Genomic DNA, 19,554 nt, shown 5'->3' on the forward strand with positions numbered 1-19,554 from the left:
TGGCATAGCTTTCTAAGAGCAGAGCCTCAGCATCTGCTGACAGCGCTTGTCAGGAGGCAGAGGCTATAAGACTGAGGGTGGGTGGGGGGTGGGCAGGCCTGGGAGGAAAGCCCCAGAGCACTGACCCCAGCACTCCAGAGCCTTGGGCCCTCGGCCAGGCTCCGCTTTGCTTTCTGACTCTGGGCAAATTCCTTCCCCTCTCTGGGCCTCAGTTTCCTCTCCGTCAAATGGGGCCATCCCACCTGTGTTCCATGGTTGTGAGGACCTAAGGAGGTGGAGGATGCCAAGGAAGTGGGAAATGCCAGGGTTTTTTCGTTTTTGCTTATCGAGGGGCTGTAGTGAAGTCCAGTCAGCTGGTGGTGGCTAGGAGGAGGGGCAGTCCCACAGCTGGGAGCAGGCAGGAGGGCGCTCAGGCGCACCCCTGCGGAAACTCAGAGATGGTATCACCCGAGCACTGCAGCCTGAGTCCCAACTAGGGCTCAGCTGACAGGAAGGAGAGAACCGCAGGGAGTGGGACCCTCAGGGACCTGACAGCCCCCTTCTCATTTCATCCGCACCTCGGGGGCATCTCAGAGCCTCGTTCAAACATCCACTCCCCCGACCCTGACACACACATCAAACACACACACACACACACACACACACACACACACACATGTTCCCAGCTGTGTAACTTTGGGCAGGTCATATCACCACTCTGAACCTCAGTTTCTTCATCTGGAAAATGGGGGATTAAACCTGTGCCATGGGGTTGTGCTGAGAATTCTGGGATGTAATTAATGAAGGTGGCATGTTTGGCAAATGCAAAGGCATTTATTGTGATTGTCATCACCATCTTTCTTCATTACTTCTGATGGCTATGAAACATGTTATTTATATGCTGAGTTCTTGCCTCTCTTCAATTCTTCCATTGCCCAGAGGACAGTGGTCCCCAATCTTTGGGACCAATTTCGTGGAAGACAGTATTTCCACGGTCAGGGGATGAGGCGGGGGAATGGTTTGGGGATGATTCAAGTGCATTAGATTTATCGTGCACTGTATTTCTGATCTCATGCTGTTGCTGATCGGCCAGGAGGTACTGGTCCAGGGCCCAGAGGTTGCCCCTGACCCTGCCATGGGAGATGAATATTATAATCTCTATCTTACTGATGTGGATGGATGGGGCTCAGAGAGGTCAAGTGACTTGCCTAAGGTCACAAAGCTAGGATGTGGAATTCAAAGGCTACAGTATCCCAGTAGTGCCATATTATACCGTAACACTTAAGAGGGGGTGTCAGTGAAGCTCCCAACCCTCCTGGAACCCTCAGTGAGTGGAACCGCACAAATGTTTCATTGTCGTTATCATTATTACTGCTGGCAATGTCATTAACTCCTTTCCCTCCCTTCCCCCCATCTAGAGTTCTTCAAGTTCAAGGGGTTTGGGAGTCTCTCCAACCTTCCTCGGTCCTTGACTCTGAGACGATCTTTGGCCCCCAACAGTATCCGGCCCCAGGTGGAAGCTGACACCTTCGATGCCACGCAGGATGACATGGTGACAGTCCCCAAGAGCCCCGTGGCCTACGCCCGCTCCAGCGACATGTACAGCCACATGGGCACCATGCCTCGCCCCAGCATCAAGGAGGCTCAGGGCAAACAGGCCACCCAGAAGGCCCAGGAAGTTGGCCCTGAGCCCCAGGTGGTACCCCGAGGCCTGCCTGACCCCCCAGGCTTGGAGGCAGCTGAGAAGGTGGTGGTAGGGACCATTGCCTCCAGGGAGGACACCCCAGCAGTGGGACCCAACCCTTCAGCAGTGGACGTGGACCCCACGAGAAAACCTGAGGATGCCAGGCCAGACACAGAAGAGGAGCAAGTCCCCAAGAATGTGCCCTCAGAAAGGTAGGTGCCCATCAGGGGAGGGTGAGGGGAGGACCTGTGGGGATGGCATCTCCAGCCTCCTGCCAACAGAGTCTGGAGAGGACCGCCCAACACACACATCTGTAGAAACAAAACAAAATACGCATACGCATACACACCACACACACACACACACCCCTACACATTAACTAAGTACTTTACTATAAACCAGGCTTTCCTAGTGGCTCAGGTGGTAAAGAATCTGCTTGCAATGCAGGAGACTCGGGTTCAATTTCTGGGTCAGGAAGATCCCCTGGAGAAGGGAATGGCAACCCACTCCAGTATTCTTGCCTGGAGAATCCTATGAACAGAGGAGCCTGGTGGGCTATAGTCCATGGAGTCACAAAGAGTCAGACACAACTGCGCAACTAACACTTTCACTTCACTTTTCACTACTATAGACCAGGCGCTGTACTTAGCCCTTCATGTGTAATTAATTCTCAGAAGAAAAAAAAAATCCAGGGAGAGGATACTGTTATTTCTATACCACAGATGAGGAAACTGAGATTGAGAGAAGAAATGCCATCTGCCCCAGTCAGATTACACATCTAGCAAATGATGGAAGTTAGGACTTGACCTAAGACCCACCTGACTCCAAAACCCTAGGCAGCCTCCAGCATGAGCCCTCAGCTACTGATTGGGCCCAGCCCAACCTCTGGATCCCTGCCCTGGGCCCCCACCTCTGAATCTCTGCCTTTAATTCTGCTGGACAACATTGCTCCCCTTGGTCTGGTAAAGCATTTGTTACCTAACTTGGGTACAGGGTGTGTTGCATCGTTGCAAAAATACAAATAGTGATGTATGACCATAGCTCTCAATTAGTAAGTACCCGTTTTACTAGGTGTCAAAACAAAAGTTACTGAAAATTCTGTAAAAGATTATATCAATACTATAACCCTCCCTGCCCCCATCTTACAGCTGGGGAATCTGAGACTCAGCCAAAGTTGCAGGGGTGGGATTTGAGCAGGAATCTGCCTGTCTCCGGTGGCTGCACACTCATCCATCACATGGTACCCACCATCTTCTAAGCCCTACCGTCCTTGGGAGAGCCCTCAGCCCCAACCAAAGACGTCCCTGTCTTTTCAACTCTCAAAGACTTTGTCTAAACCACACTGGTTATTATAGATATACTTACTGAAATAAAGAGGGAAAAGGAAAATCTGAGCAAAAGTAAACTCTAGGGTTGGTTCTGGAACCTCTCTTGAGTGATTTTGCCCTGAGACACCAAGCACAGCTTCTGTGTGCTGGGATCATCGGTCCTTCAGTGGGGAGGAGGAGGACCTTGTAGAGCTGCAGAGTGAATCCAGACCAGACTGCCTCTTACTGACCTTGGACAAGTCTGTTCCCTTCTCGGAGCCTCGCTTTTCTCATCTGATAAAGGGGCACAATGATACCACCTATCTTGTAGGGCTGTGGTGAGAATTCAAGAATAACGTACTTGTAAAAATCTTAGCACAGTGCCTGGCATACAACAAACAACGCAGTAAATGGGAAGTGCTTACATTTATGATTTAAAGAACGACTGCTTTTCCACCATCTCTACCTACTCCAGGCTGCCTTCTCTTGCCATCCTCTTAAATTCGGCCTCAGTCGGACGTGCAACAAGGATTGTATGTAGGGGTCCGGTGACGGGGGGAGCGTTGTGAGGTAACCCAAAGCCTGAGATGAGCTCTGGGAGTTTGCGGAAGCGGGGTGGGCGGGGCGGAGGGGCGAGCCTGGGAGGCGTGGCCTTTCAATGCTGCTCGGGGACTGTTGGGGAAACTGGCGTTGGAGAGGGGCGGGGCGAGGCGGAGGCGTGTGCTGGGGGCGTGGCCTTCCCACTCTCCCCGACCCTGACGGATGAAGAGAGGGCGGAGCAAGACAGGAGGCGAAGGGCGTGTCTGGGGCGGGGCACGTCCTTTCCAGAGGGCGGAGTAGACGGTGAAGAGCGCCCAGGGAGGGCGGAGGGGCGAGTCCGAGGCGTGGCCTACAGGCCAGGCTCCGCCCCTGGAGTCCTGCCGTGAGCTCCGCGGCTCCGTAGCCTGAGAAAGGCGGGAGCCTTGGAAACAGGAGGTCCCCAGGTTGCAGGCGGCGACGGCAGGGAACCATGACTGCAGTGGGCCGGAGGTGCCCCGCACTGGCATCCAGAGGGTGAGTGACCGAGCTGGGACCACGGAGGGCCGCCGCCGGGGACCGGGAGTGTGTGTGGGGAAATCTATGCCCCTGGGGCAGCTGACAAACTTGGATGCGAGTTTAGCATCTGGCACTTTTAAACCTTCTTTTGGTGCAACTCTGACCCGGCTTCAGGCTGAGCATCTGCTGGTCACAACAGTCCCAGGAAAGAGACACTATCACTATCTCCAGTTTACAGATAAGGAAAGAGGTTTACTTGCCCAGTTTGATACAACTAGTGAAAGTCAGAACTAGGGTTTAACTCCACCTTCCTGGATCAGACCCCTCAGCAGGTCCTGAGACACCTTGAGAATGCCAGGTCTAAGAGCCAGCCATCCTCCCCTGTGGGCAGAGATGGTCCTGGCAGTGCCTTGGGGTATCAGGTCTGGCTTAGAGCTGACAGAGGAAATAAGGAGACTCTGCCTTCCTGCCCCTGATCACCTGGGATGTCCCAGGGTCCTGAGGAGGGTGGATTAGCAGATCGGATTGAGCCCCTTCCTGGTGCCCTGAGACCCAGTGTCCCACCTGCCCTAGGCCAAGTAGGAGGTGAGGAACTGTTGAACATTTCTTCTAAGAGCCCATGAAGCTCAGCTCTATGCCAGAGACAGGAGAGTTGCTTTGCAGGTGTGATCTCAGGCTTGTCCTGCTCTGCTCTGGGCTTCCATCTCTCCAGCAGCCAAGATGGGCCTGGGATGGTCTCTGAGGATCCGTCCAGCTTGGGGACGAGGGTGTTTGAGAACTGCCACTGAGTAAGACCAGGGGCCTCGTTCCTGAGTGTCCCAAGGGAGTCATCCCAGTGGCTGTTCACCCTAAGCTGGGGGAGACATGTCCCTCCCCTACCTCCTGGGAAGCAGGGTGCACCTGGAGCAGAAGGAAGGAAGGGGAAGAGGTGAGGCTGCAGGAGTTTCCTGGTGCCCTGTACTCTGCTGAGATCATGGGGGATGAGAGGAAGGAGGGAGGAGGGGCCGACCACACAGGCAATGAAGGGCCTTTAGCTCCCAAAAAGGAGAGTGCCGCCCAGCCTCCCCCCAGCCCCCAACCCCTCAGCTGCCTGCAGGGAAACAGTGGCTCTAGAGAGTCCTGACACTCTACCCTTCAGTTCATGCTGTAGAGGAGGAAGCGGCTGCTTAGAGAGGGAAGGGAGGGCCCCCAAAGCCCCACACCATAGCCACACCCACACACAGGAATGGTCAGGCCAGGGTCCCACCAAAGGACAACTGGCCGGCCCTGCCTGTAACACTCAGTGGGTCCCCTCTACCGCATTGGCCCTGTGAGGTGGGAGCCTCTATTTGCTGCATTCTACCAGTGAGAAGACTGAGATTCAGAGAGAAAAAGGGACTTTGCTGGGGTCACAGAGAGATTAATTGTCAGAACCAAGGTTTGATTCTGACCTGACCAGCTCCCAAGCCCAAACTCTTAACCCCGAGGCCACGTATCACCTGCTGTAAGTAAAAATCTCAGAGCTGTCTCTCCCATTACTTCACATGGCTTCCCATAGCCCTGGAAAGGCAGTAACAGGAGCCCATTTTACAGATGAAGACATCAAGGTTTTGTGAGGTTAACAACTTGCTCTAGATGACACAATGGAGCTGGAACTTCATTCATTTTAATAGTTACCGAGATGCAGCTATGCCCTAGACACCCCTCTAGATTCTGGGGAGGGAGCAGTGAGCACAGCAGACAAAACCCTACTCTCGTGGAGCCCCTATTCCAGTGTGGGGGAGACAGACAATAAACCAGATAATGAGTTACCTGGTCGGCTAGAAGAGAAAAGCACTAGAGAGAAAGATTTAAATCAAGCAGGGGATCTGGTCTTGGGGTAGTGACTGAAAGTTATCCAGGGAAGAATTCTCAGTGAGAAACCGATGTTTGAGCAAAGGAGATGAGGAAACAGACCCCCCTCCCCCCCTTCTTTTTACTTGAAATATAGTCGATGTACAATATTATGTTAGTCTCAGGCATCCTGGGAACAGACCCTCTTGATGGCTGGGGAAGGGTATACTAGGTCAAAGGAACAGTAACTACAAAGGCCCTGAGGTGGGAGCATACTTGGTGTGTTGGAGGAGCAGCAGAAAGCAAGATGGGGGCTGGGGAGGGGAGGGGTGGAAATGAGGCCAGAGAGGAAATGGGTTCAGATAAGCAAGGCCTGGAAGGCCCGGCAAGGACCTGGCTTTGACTGTGAACGAGATGGCAGCCGTCACTGGCCTTGAGCAGAGGAAGGTCCCACTCTGACTTATGTTTGACAAGCACCTCTCCTTTGAGGAAGAGTTGACCGAGTCTTAACTCTTTTCTGAAGTGTCTCACCGGAGCATCCTTTCCTTCCTCCCAGAGACCCAGGCCCCTCCGCTCTCACTCTCAGGGCCCTTCAGCAGGAAACTTGAGACTTGGAGAAGGTAGCACCCTGCAGGAGAGCCAGGGGCACCCTAAGCTACCCGTGCCCCAGCCCTCGTGCCAGGCACTGAGAATAGGCCAAGACACCCCCCCCACCCCCATTTCCTTTTGGAATGTTGATTCTGGTCCAAGAATTTCCAACACTCCCCCGAGTCCCACGACCCTCTCAGCCCTGCAAAGTGACGTCAGTTGCTGGGCATCTGGTAGTGATTACCCACCAGGGGAGGGGGCTGTGGTGGGCCCAGCCTGTTCAGTCTCCCCAGGCTCTGGGCGGCTGGTCCTTGTCTTCCGAAGGGGCCCAGCTGCTCCTGGCTCTCATTTCCTGTGGAGACTTTCTCACAGCCCTCGAGACCCCCAGACGCCTCGGGCTGTGGGAATTGCACTGGCTCGGGATAGACGGAAGGTCCCCCATCCCCAGCTGGAGCCACATCCCCTCAAACCCTCAGGGGACCCTGTTCACAGAATGCTGGACATTCGGGGCGTGAGAACTGGGGAGGACAGGGGGTGGGGGTAGGGGGTGGGATACACCAGCTGCTCAGAGGCCCTCTGACTGTCTTTATAACGTTGAGAGACCCCCTCCCCTCTCTGACCCTCAGTTTCCCCATCTGCTTCTCCAAAAGCAGCACCTGTTTCACAGGGTCATTGTGAATGCTCTACAGAGTAGAGCATTTTCCCTAGACATGGCCCGAGGAAGCACCAGCACACAGGATGCTCAGCTATCAGCACACCTGTATAGAGAAGATGAGGGCGACTCCCCCAGCATCACACAGCCTCTTCCATCCCAGCTCAGTGCCCTCTCCAGAGCCCCCAAGTGTCCTCCTTCTGTTCATGCCCACTCCATTTCCTCTTCCTAATGTCAATTTGGGGCTCCTGGTCCGGTCAAAATATTAGCTTTCATCACTTTCCCCTTCCCATTGTCTCCCTGTCTCCATCCGGGAGCATCCCCATCTTCTGGGAGAGCCTGCCTAGGGCAAGAAGAAAAGCAGAACGAACGTGAGTCTCCTCTGAGTAGCCGAGTGCCCTGCTGTGAAGTAGGGCTTCCACACAGGCCCTCAGTCAGCGCTCAGCTCTCGCCTTCCCCCTTTGCCCTTGGCCAGCAGCTGTTGAGTCTCAGCAGCTCCCTGGGACCCAGACCCCTCAGCTCCGCCCTGGGAAGAGTGGCCCCTGCTCTGGCCTCTCCCCACAGGTCTGGCGCCCTCCCTGAGCTCTGCTGGGGAGCTCACCCCTGTCCAGAAGACTAAGGGCACAGAATGGGGGAGGGGAGCAAGGCTGTCTCCAGGACAGTGGTGGCTCCTTGTTCAGGAGAGGGGGTGGGGCAGGGGCTAATGTCAAGGGCTTTCCTGGCAGGGAATCCCGAAGGCCCACGGCTGGGTGTCCCCAGAGAGATGGGGCTTTCCACCCCCAGCTCTCTCTGCTCAGAGCCTTGAAGGACTAAGGAGCACAGAGCAGGGCTGCTGCTCTGCTCGGGGTGAGTGAAAAAGGGAGAGAATCTCTCCAGCCCCCAGGAAGAGCAGGATGGGAGCTCTCTGGGGTCAGGGTGGGGTGGCAGAGGGAGGAGCCCCAGGGGTTAAGGAACCTTGTACCTTTCCTTCTCATAGGATCCTTGCAGCTCCTCTATGAAGACAGTTAAAATATGCCCATTTCACAGATGGAGAAGTCGAAGCTCACAGAGGGGAGGGCGGGGGCAAACTGAGAAGCAGGAGGCAGAGGCTGGGAAGTGTCCACTTAAGGACATATGACCACACCCCAGGAGCAAACTGGGGGACAGATAGAGGGCAGGAAGACCCCACGGCTCTGCAGGGCAAGGCTGCCTGTGGCAAGGAAGGGCCAGGGTGGAAGAGGACATCAGCCTCTTCTCCAGGGTCCCTGGGGGATCCTCACCCTTTCTCTCAGGCCAGGATGGAGACCCTGAAGGAAAAGTTGGACTGAAACCTGCATTGGGGAAATAAAGGGTAATGGACTGTAATTGCTGGTCATTAATTCAATTAATTAAGCTAATGTATGCAATAAGTGGTATCAGTTATTAGAACAAATCAGCTAATACAGGCAATTAAAGGGGTTGGTTATTTAAATAATTGATACAGCTGATTAATGGAACTGATTTAGCTCAATTGTCACTATTATTTATTAATTGATTTCACTGCTAATATTAGAGGGGAAATGCCTTTGAAATCCATAAAATAAGAAATTAATTAATGAATTAATTAACAGCTGAGTTTTTAAACATGGAAGCTTTGATTCCTGGATTTAGTCATTACAAAAGGAGGGAGAACATTCTAGAAATCTCCAAGCAAACTGAGATCTGCAGGCTGAGTAGGATTTCCTCTGACTCTAAGGGAGAGAATTCTTCTGGGCAGAAGGTATATCATGTGCAAAGATCCTGAGGCTGGAGGCAATAGCGCTCTTTGGAAGAAGGCTGAGGCCAGAGTGCATGGAAGACCCTGAGGAAGAGTGGAGGGGTGGCCGTCGGGGGCCTGGTCACAGAGGGCCAACCAACCAGAACTAGAGCTTGTCCTCAGGATTGCAGGGACTGCTGTGACATTTGTTCATTCAAAAACATCTTCATGGGGTGCCTGGAACCATTCTAGGCAGAACCCAACCCCTACCCTGTGGAGCTGATGTTCTGATGAGAGGAGACAGCACAGGGCAAGTCAGATGAAGTGCTACAGAGAACAGTGAAGCAGGGGGGGGAGGTGGGGAGCCTTGAGTGGGCTCCCTTCACTTTCAGGTGGGTGGCCAGGAAAGTCCTCACTGAGAAGGGGACACTTTGGTAAAGACCTGAAGGAGGGAAGGGCAGGAGCTCAGTGGATATCGCGAGGGAAAGTATTCTAGCAGAGGGAACAGGAAGTGCAAAGGCCCTGAGGTCGGGACAAAAGGCAGCAAGAAGCCCAGCTTGGTTGGGGTAGCATGAAGGAGGGGAGTGTTGTTGGAGAGTGGTCAGAGAGGTGCTGGGGAGCCAGTGTGCGGAGGCTATTATGAGGACTTCAGTTCTTACTCTGAGTGAAACTAGGGGCCACACCAGTGGGTTGGAGCCGAGGAAAGGTGTGATCTGACTCATTTTAACAGGACCACTCTGGCTGCTGGGGTGAGAACAAGTCACAGGGGCACAAATGTAGGCAGGGAGGCAGTGACAAGGTGGTGGCCATAGTCTGGGCCAGTGATGGCCAGGGGTGGTAAGCAGACATGGTCACCTTAGGTCTTAGAAATCCTGGAGGGGCAGGGAGGGGCCATGGGGAGTTCCCGGGCCTGGGTCTAGACCCGAGCACCCCACTGGCTCTGGCCACCTGATATCCCTGGGGCGGGCACGCCCTCCCCAAGACTCTGCTCCTGCCCAGCGCCTGAGGGGAAGTGGACAGGAAGCAGGAAGAAATGCTGGGGCAATCCCAGTGTCCTGGCCAGTCTGTTCCCATCAGTGGGAGGATTTCCGGGCCTGAATGGCCGGAAATGCTGGGACAGGACACCTCACCCAGGAAGAGCAGCGAGTGAGCAAGGGGAGGGGTCCCTACTTTACCCCACCCCCCACCTTGGCTGGACAGAGAGAACTCACATGGCTTTCGGAGCCTGCAGGGGCCGGGTTGCAGCTTGAGGGATGATGGTTAGAGAACAGGAAGGACTTTGCAGGAAGGAAGGACAGCCCTAGGGACTCGAGCATGTCAAAACTCAGGAGCTAGGGGGAACCCTATGTGAAATCCCACCCTGGAAACACACACCTCACCCACACTTTTTATTTTGTCTTGTTTGTAGCTCAGCTTTTTCGGTTTGCAACTTATTTTGTTAGATTTATCACATTTCAGTTTAAATTTGGGGCTTCTGTATTTGGGGAAGTTTGACCTCTCTCCCTAGTTTGCAGATGGGAATACTGAGGCTTATGCCAGCCTGAGAACCAGTGCCCAGCCTGACAGAATTAATAATAATGATAGTGATGAATACTCGTTGAGGGTACACTCTTCATACATTTCTTAGGCAATAAATATGGGCTTCCCTGGTGGCTCAGCAGTAAAGAATATGCCTGCAACACAAGAGACGCAGGAGATACAGGTTCAGTTCCAGGGTTGGGAAGATCCTCTGGAGGAGGGCATGGCAACACACTGCAGTATTCTTGTCTGGAAAATCCCATGAGCAGAAGGAGCCTGGTGGGTTACGGTTCATGGGGTGGCAAAGAGTTGGACACGAATGAAGCGACTGAGCACATGTGCATGCACAGTTGCTTTGCAATGTTTTTGTATTAGTTTCCGCTGTACAGTGAAGTCAATCAGATATGTGCATACATATATCCCCTCCCTCTTGGACCTCCCTCCCACCTCTACCCTCACCCCCATCCCTCCCATCCCGTCTAGGTCATCACAGAGCACCGAGCTGAGCTCCCTGTGCTATACAGCAGGTCCTCACTAGTGCGTGCGTGCTCAGTCATATTCAACTCTTTGCGACCCTATGGACTGTAACCCACCAAGTTCCTCTGTCCACGGGATTTTCTAAGCAAGAATATTGGAGTGGGTTGGTGCGCCCTCCTTCAGGGGATCTTCCCGACCTAAGAATCGAACCCAGGTCTCCTACATTGTAGGTGAATTTTTTACCCACTGAGCCACTGCAGGTCCTCACTAGCAGCAGTAAACAGTTCTCAAGCTCCTGCTGTGTGCTGGTGGCTCCGCAGTGAATGAGACAAAGTCAGTGGAGATGTCAGGTACCTGAGTCAACAAATAAATGGAAAGTGATCGTTTCAGGCAGAGACTGAGGAAAATAAAGCAGGGTTGAGGACAGAGAGCGAAGGACAAGGGACAGTTCTAGGCAGGGTGGTCAGGGAAGGCTTGGGGAAATTAGGCAGAGCCCTATATAGAGTACGACTTCCCTGGTGGCTCAGACGGTAAAGCGTCTGTCTACCATGCAGGAGACCCAGGTTCGATCCCTGGGTCGGGAAGATCCCCTGGAGAAGGAAATGGCAGCCCACTCCAGTACTATTGCCTGGAAAATCCCATGGACGGAGGAGCCTGATAGGCTACAGTCCATGGAGTTGCAAAGAGTCCGACATGACTGAGTGACTCCACTTCTTTATATAGAGTAGGGGGAGGAGCGGGCTATGTGATAATCTGGAGGAAGAGCTTTCCAGGCAAAAGAATGGCAAGTGCAAAGGCCCAGTGGCCTGGAACAGAATAAGGGGAGCAGGCATATTTCAGGGGTGGGAATTCATGAGGTGGGCAGTTGGGTCCCACCTGGGTCACACAGTGCCTTGTGGGTTGAGGCACATTTAAGCCCATTTACGCTTGTTTTTCTGGCATAAAAATGGCTCCTCTTTACTCTCACAAGGGAAGTCTTGGTTTAAATGATAAATTATGTGGCTGGCTGTTTGCAGGCCATGGAGTGGGGTTTAGATTTTGTTCTTTGAGAGATGGAAGGGTTGGGGGGTTGTTTTTGTTTTGCTTCATTTTAAATTAGATGAGGTTGCATTTTTTAAAAATAAATTTATGCTTATTTAATTGGCTGCACCGGGTCTTAGTTGCTAGTTGTGGCACCATCTTGATAGATCTTTTTTCACTGCAGCATGCAGGATCACGTGGGATATTTAGTTATGGCATGTGAGATCTAGTTCCCTGACCAGGAATTGAACCTAGGAACCCTGCCTTGGGAGTCTGGAGTCTTACCCACTGGATCATCAGGGAAGTCCCAGGGTGGGAGGTGTTTGTGCACAGTGACCTGCTTAGCTTTTCACCTGAGCACCACCAGGGCAGTGGAGGGGAAGCTGACTGAGACGTGTGAGGGCAGACACGCCGGGTGGCAAGAAGTCTGCTGTGTGCTCCACGGAGGACAGAGAATGTGCCCCAGATAGGGCACGCTTAACACACAGAGAGAGGTGGTCAGGACCTATTTTGGAAATAGACCCACAGGATTTCCTGATGGATTGGGCATGGACTGTGAGTGAGAGAGGAAGCACAGAGGACCGCAGGGTTTTTGGCCAAACAAAGCAACACAAAGGATGAAGCTGACATCTACTGAGATGGGAAGCGGATGTGGAGAGCAAGGGTGGGGGGGATCGGGTGGGGTGGGGGATCTGTAGTCCTGCTTTGGATACAAAAGTCAAGTTTAGACATCTGAGAAGAGATGCTAAGGAGGCAGTTGGGTTTCTGAGTCTGGTGTCGAAGGGGAAGTCCAGGCTGCATCAGAGAAGGGAGGGCATTTAAGGCCGAGGATTGGGGACGTGGCTCATGGAGGTCCTCATCAGGAAGGGTGATATTTATTTGGGAGGAACAAATAAATATATATTTATTTGGGAACAACAGCCATCCGTGGCCTCTGACCTCTCCAGGCTCCGTCCAGGCCACCCTTGAGGGGAGGGGAATCACTTTCGCAGCCAGTTGTCACCAGCAGTGACACGGTGATGTGCCACTGGGTGGGTCCCTCTGATGAGGGGATGAGGGTAGAATTGGAGGGGAGGAGGTTGAGGCCCAGCCTGGGGCCACCAAAGTGTGGAGTCAGGGAGGAGGTGGGGAGTGAACCCCGGGAGACTGCAGTGTCCTAAAGGTGAGTCAAGACAGGGAGCAGGCGCTATGTTAAGCATGTGACATTCATCAACTCCCAGAGGCCCCGAGGCAACCCGATGGAACACAGGCTCAGAGAGGTGAAGGGGACCTGCCCAGGGTCACACAGCCGGAGAGTGGAGGGGTAGCCCAGCCTGCCAATTCCAGCAAGTGCTATCACCTGCAGTGCTCAGTCCTGCAGGTGCTCAGTGCTGGCACCAGGCAGGTGGGCAGAGGCTGGCAGCTGGGGAGCTAGACAGGGCTGGGAACCACTCATCTCTCTTCTCTCTTTCCAGGGCCACTGCAGAGCCGGAGGCTGGCGGGGACTATGTGAAGGTAAGAGGGGCTGGGCAGGGGACACTGGGGGTGCCCAGAGCCAGTTCCAGGAAGGGCAGAGTCCTTTTCTGGCCTCATTAGAAGTCAGACCTCACCCACTGTTCTCAGAAGGAGAAGGTCTAGGGGTCAGGGCAGCCTAAGGGGTCTGCTTTCACTCCCAGCATCTTCTTCCCAGGCCTGCCATCATTCCTTCCTGGCCCCAATCTCAGGACTTCCCAATGTTTGTTACCACCAGATCCCATCCAGCTGCCAGCTGGACAGGGCCCCAGGGGTGCCACCATGGGAAGACGGTCTCTAATCCCGCTTGGTCTCTGAGCTGGAACTGGGAAGTGGGAGCAGGAAAGGATGACTCAGTTCTTCATCACAGATAACACAGTCGCATTGATCATGAACTTAACTTGTCCTAGGCACGGGGAATGTTGAAAATGCAGTTTTGAAATAATAATGATAACCACCATAATACGATGGGACATTTTGAGTGCCTACTGTGTGCAGAGTCCTGTGCTGACTGCTGGCACTGGAAGGGAGTCAGTTCTGAGCTATTTATATGAATGAGGTCTTTGATTTCTCCCCTCATCATTGGGCCTTCTTGTGTACATTTATGGATGGGAAACTTGAGGCCCAGAGAAATGCAGTGACTTGCCCACAGCCGCACAGCTACTGAGGGGCAGAACTGGGATTGCTGTTGAAGTTTATTTGCTGCCAAGACCATGGACAGAGCTCTTGGCCTTCCTCATCCAGGAGCACCACCCTGAGCCAGGTCCCCTCTCTGAGTATGGAGCACGGGGCAAGGAGCACCAGGCCCTGTGTTTCAAGGGCTTCTGGCTCATGTGAGGATCAAAGGAGAACCACTCAATGGTTTGGGCTTGTGTTTGGTCATCCAGCAGACCCAAATTTTAGTCTCAGATCTGCTACTTATTTGCCACATGACTTTGGGTGTATCACCTTTCTGAGCCTCAGTGTTCACCTATGTGAAATGGGATGACAGTGGTACCTCCCACTCAGGGTTGCTGTGGGCTCAGTGAATCCATGCCCATTCGGGGGGGCGGAATCTGGGCTGGTTCTTGACCCCAGGGACTTTATATCACCCACGATGCTGCCCGGAAAGCCCTGTGTAAGTGATCAGTAATGAGCACTGTGGGAAGTGCTCAGATTGCTATCCCTTACCATCAATAGAAAGTTCACTAAGAAGCCATTGGTGCTGTGGAGGTAGGAGGTGACTTTCAGCTCAGGATCTGGGAATGAGGAGATCAAGGAAGGCTTTCTGGAGGAGCAGGCATTGAAGCCAAGCCATTGCAATTGACCAGGAATATGCACCAACACCCTCTCTCCAAACAGAAAGCTGGAAAGGAGATAAAGATAAGCAGAGATGGGTGGTAGAATGATCCAGGTAGAGGTAAATGTGTGGGCGAGGTCAGAAAGCGAGCTGAGTGAGCCCAGGAAATGCAGCCCACGGCTGCAGCAAGTTGAGCAGGAGCTGCTGCCAGGATTTGAGCCCTGGCTTCTCATCCAGAGCCCTGGCATCACAGCGGGACACAGGCCTCAGGGAGAACCAGCCCCAAAGCCAGTGGTAGACCACAAAGGCGTGTATTTCAGCATCTCACAAATCCCAGCTGCAAGGTAATGAGATCCCCAACACAGATGGTAGTGAGATCCCTGTGAGGATTATTAGCTTTGTATTTTTCCTTTAGTTTATGGGGCTGAAAAAGTGTAATTAAAAATGCTATAAAAGAAAGAATACCCACACACCAGAACTGATTAAACAGTCCCCTAAAGAATGAACTCAAAGGAATGTTAGTTTTAGCTTTAAGCCTCAGAAGAGAATGGAATCAATAGTTAGTTACCCAAAGTCCATTCTTCACCTTACATGCTCAGCTGCCAGAACTCCAGGGTTCTCAAGTACTTTGATTCTAAGGCAAGGATTCTGAAGTTCCAAGACCATAAAATTCTAAGCTCCATGCTCAGAGCTTCAGATGTATTTACAGAAAACAATCAAACATCTGAGAGGTGAACAGAGAGGTGAACTCATCTACCTAAGGTCACACAGCCTGCCACAAGATTTGAACTCCAGGCCTGACTGATGCAGAGTCAGCGATGACTCCCTTTGCACTGAAGAGCCTACAGCCAAAGGTCCGGATTCTAAGACACCAAGCTTGAAAACAATAGCAGGCATTTCTTGAGCACTTGCTTAATATCTGGCAGCTTATATGCATCAGCCCACCCCATGCTTACCAGAGTTCTGTGAGATCCGCACAGGTATGTTTTCCAGATGAGTAAGTCTGGGCTGCAAGAGAAGGGACTGGGTGGGTGGAGGTGGGGCACCGCTAGTTGAAGCCAGGTTGATTCCCAAACCCCGGAGCCTTACTGAGTTTGCTTCCCCACCCCCAGTCTGTCAATGACATCCCGCATTTCCCAGAAGAGTGTCTGATTCCAAGTCAGAGATGAGAAATCCTGGACTCTGGGAGATTTCCTTAGGCCACAAAGGATTTGGTCAAACGTCTACAGGGATTTTTCCAGCTTTAGACATGGTTTAATTCAAAGTCGGTGCCCTCTCCGGCTCAGTAAGGGGAGAGGTGAGTGGGGGGGGCAGGACCCTCCCCCCCCGCCTTTGCCGGCCCACCCCATGTTTTGCCCTCCTTGACGCCCACCTTGGCAGGTCCTCAGCTCCGCATCCCCAGGCTCCGGGCTGCCGGGGCGAGCGGGGCTGGAAGGGGGACCGGGGGGCGAGGGGGCGGGGAGTCGGGGGCGGGAGGAGGGAGGAACAATGGCCCCCTCCCCTCCCGGGGCTGGCTGGAGGGTGGGGTCTCCCCGCCCCGCCTCCCCGCTCCTCCCCCGACAAGGCGATGAGGTAATCGCGCCGCCGAGAGGCACGCGCAGCCGGTGCCCAGCCCGGTCGGTCCCGCGCCCCTGCCCCGCCGGCCGCCGCCCCCCGCACCGTCCCTGCCCTGGTCACCCGGCCCCACCATGACCGAGCGGTGCAGCCTGTGGAGCGCCCTGTCGGCCGCCGCCTGCTGCTTCTACCGCGGCTCCTTCGTGCAGGTGCAGGTGAGGGGGCGGCTCGGCCCCCGCCAGGCGCTCCGAGCTGGGACCCCGGGCTCTCGCCGGGGCGGCCGGGGGAGCCTCAGCCTGTGGCGCCGCTCAGGGTCCGGCGGGGCAGGGGCTGCGGGCTGCGGGCTGCGGGCTGCGGGCTGCGGGAGGGGGCGGGGTCGCCCCAGCCTCACCTCGGGGCGCCCAGGCGCTCCGCAGGGTGAAGGTCCGGCCGCCCCTCGCGAGACTCGGGGCTGCGGAGGCTGCCGTTCTGGTCCTTCCTGCCTCCTCCGCAGGGAGGAGCTGAGCTGGGGCACTGGGTACCAGGAGATGGGGTCTCCGGCGTCCTGCCGGTTCTCCCGCGGACGCTCCGGCCCCTGCATCTGACCCGGGCAGACTGACTCCCCCATTGTACCGGGGGTCGCTGGGCCGGGGTCCAAAGGCTGAGAGAGGGATGGGAAGCTGAGGGGATGCTTCTGAGGCTGCGACCGGAGCGCCCGCGACTCTCCTGCCCTCTAGGTGGGCTCGGGCATGCTTGGGGCTCGGGGCTCCTAGCCCAGCTGGCCGGGCAGTGCGGGACGGCGCCGTGGCGGTGAAAGGGTTAAACGGAAGGGGGTGGAGGGGAGGACCCGGACCCCGCCTCTCTGCGGAGCATCATCTGGGGATGGCTTTGCTTAGGGTTGCCAGACTGAAGGGAGCTAGAGGGGTCTGGCTGGGCACTGGCTGGTGGGAAGGGGTTAAGACCTTGACCCCGGGTCTCCAAGCTTTCACCTCCCGAGCCCCCTGGGGGACGCTGGGCGCATCACTTCTGCGCTCCCCCAGGCTCACACACACACACACACACACACACACACACACACACACACACACACGCTCCGAGCCCGCCTGAATGACTGCCCCGCCGGCGGCTGAGCGCTGCATCCCTGCACCCGCCAATCAGGCGCACGCAGGCCGGGAGGCGGTGAGATCATCTCTGGCCAATAGCAGTGCTCCCGGGCGCAGGGATGCTGCATTCGCGCCCCAGCACCCACTACCCTTGGGAGCTAGGGATCCCCGGGTCGAAGGTGAGGAAGAGGGCACAGGGACCCTAGGGTTCCCTAACTTCAAGTGTGTGGGACGACCCAGTTCGTCGGCCAGATTCTCCCTAACGGTTGATTATGATTGGAAAAGCGGAGCCCAGTCTCCCACCCCCTATTTATGGCCCAGAGAGGGAAACTGACTGGCTCAAGGTCACACAGTGGCAGGCAGAGTTTTGGGACCGGGTTCTTTCCCACGCAGCCCCCTCCCCTTCTTTTCTCCCTGTCCCTCTTGCTGCAGCTGGTACTAGGGCAACTTCTCAATTGCATGCTCTTTGTCAAGGAGGAATCTCCCCCGTGACTTGCACTCTTTCCTCCCCAGGGTGTGGTATGGTTTAGGAGAGGGCCCAGGACCGTGAAGACTAGGGAACACCATGGAAAAGTGTAGGAATCTGAGAAGGGAACGCCATGGAGAAGTGTAGGAATCTGAGAAGGCACAAATCTCAGCTCACCCTGAAACTCCCTGCCTTTCTGGGGTATCAATTTCTACCCTGGGCAGGGGATGTTCAGAATCCCCATCTCCAGGCCCTGCCTTTCCCTGAGCACTCATCTATCTCACCCACTCCCACCATCTGTCCCCAGAGCCCTACAGGCTCCTCAAAGCTCAGAATTTCATGAGCCCATCGCCAAGCTGCCCTTGCCCCAGTCTTGCCCACCTTGGAGACTGTCTCGCTGTCCTCCCAAGCTCTCTGCCTGGAATTCTCTCTGACCTCCTCCACCCTCTTCCCTGCACCCATCAATGGTTGTCTAAATGCCCTTCCCCCAGTCCCCACTCCCACACCCCACTCTGCCCTGCCATTGCCTGGAACACATTCCAGGCCCTCTCCCCACAGCTGATCGAACCTGCCCCAATGCTCTAAAAACCCTCTGCAGCTCTGCTGTGGCCTCTGGGTGAATCTCCGCTTCCCAAGGCAGATTCACAGCCCTGCCACGCCTGCCCCTGCCACCCCCTCTCCCAGCCCTTTTGAAGCTTCTTCCTCCACCCCAGGGCCTTAGCTCTGTCTACAGAGCCCTGACTTTGCCACTCTCTTCCCAGAGCTCTTTCTTGCCCATCTGGTTGCCTGTCTGTCCCCACTGTGATCCTTTCGCTTGGCTCATTCAGGCCTCGGTGGAGACATCACCTCTTCAGGGACTCCCTGACCAGATGAGGAGGGACATGCTCACCTCTTCCAGGAGCTCCCTGTGTGTCTCTGAGCATCCAGAAACCCTGGGATTGCTTGTCAGTGTCTTCATGGCTCCCCCAGGGCTGAGGCTGCCTGTACTGATGACCTTGGATTCAGCCCCTGGTATAAGACCTGTCCTAGAGTGGGGGTTCCATCAATGTGGAAATAACGGAGTCAGAAATTCTAGATATCTCTGAAGCTGGGAAATGGGGTGTCTTGGGAGCAGTGTAGATTGAGGTAAAATGAGGCAGTAGAAGCAGAGTGGTAGCAAATGGAGTGGCAGGGTTAGGCTCCGAGAACTGTGAAAGGTCAGAGGAGGCAGGGAGTGAACTGGAGGCCACTGGACCCTGGTGAGGAGCGGCTCCTGGGGAGAGAATGCCGTTTAGTGACTCCCTTCACCAGACTTGCTGCCTGGTCAGTTCTGGACCAGATCTATCCATCTTGGACCAGCTATCTTTGGGGCCTGGAGTTGGGGAAAGGAAGCAATGTTCTCACAGTGACAAGTACATATATGGGCTGGTTGCAGTGCTCTGGAGTATTGTCTCCTTTCATCTTTGCAACTGGTGAGGCAGGTTCTGCAATTGTACCCATTTTATAGAGGAAGAAACTGAGGCCCAGGGAACTCACACAACATAGCCAGAATTGGGCTGGGCTCTGTGGTGGGAATGTACCTGGCATCAGGGACTCCCATCTCCCTGTTCTTAGGCCTCCAACCCCAGGCCACAGCAACCAGGAAACCAGGAATCTCCCCCTTGAGCAGGTGGAAAGGGGGATCCTGGGCATAATCCCCAGTGAGTGACCTCGGGCTTCTCTGCTGGGCTGGTTGCCCCATCTAGCAGGGATTGCTTGGGATAGCAAGGAAGAAAGGGCTTTGTGAACAGTAAAGGACATCACAGATGGCTTTGGCGGGGGCCTCTGCTTCCCTCTTTGTAGCTGCCTCCTCCACCCCTGTATAATTCACTGTCGCAGAATGTATCCTCATCCACACAGCCCTGTTTTTGTCCACGA

General features: G+C 54.7%; 1 protein-coding gene, 1 long non-coding RNA gene and 1 other non-coding gene across 7 annotated transcripts in view; all 3 read left to right on the top strand.

The window, feature by feature from the left end:
• SH2D3C (SH2 domain containing 3C) overlaps positions 1–19,554 on the top strand; it is a 40,110-nt gene that overhangs the window by 7,832 nt on the left and 12,724 nt on the right. For 2 of the 5 annotated variants that reach the window (XM_081587122.1, XM_081587123.1), the window contains exons 2-3: positions 1,398–1,875; positions 13,241–13,280. In XM_081587122.1, the coding sequence (XP_081443248.1) occupies positions 1,398–1,875; positions 13,241–13,280 (518 nt within the window). Of the gene's footprint in view, positions 1–1,397; positions 1,876–3,790; positions 4,024–13,240; positions 13,281–15,265; positions 15,537–15,668; positions 16,326–19,554 lie in introns of those variants that run through there. The other 3 variants (XM_081587124.1, XM_081587125.1, XM_081587126.1) reach the window with 3 other exon arrangements.
• Positions 7,783–8,398, top strand: LOC145544350 (uncharacterized). The gene is made up of 2 exons (XR_014081353.1): positions 7,783–7,903; positions 8,034–8,398. It is a non-coding gene; the product is annotated as an uncharacterized LOC145544350 (long non-coding RNA).
• TRNAG-ACC (transfer RNA glycine (anticodon ACC)) lies at positions 11,279–11,350 on the top strand. Its single transcript has one exon. It is a non-coding gene; the product is annotated as a tRNA-Gly (tRNA).

This window comes from Giraffa tippelskirchi, chromosome 4 (genome assembly GCF_054371585.1).
Source record: "Giraffa tippelskirchi isolate mGirTip1 chromosome 4, T2T-mGirTip1v1.2.pri, whole genome shotgun sequence".
NCBI classification, from domain to species: domain Eukaryota; kingdom Metazoa; phylum Chordata; class Mammalia; order Artiodactyla; family Giraffidae; genus Giraffa; species Giraffa tippelskirchi.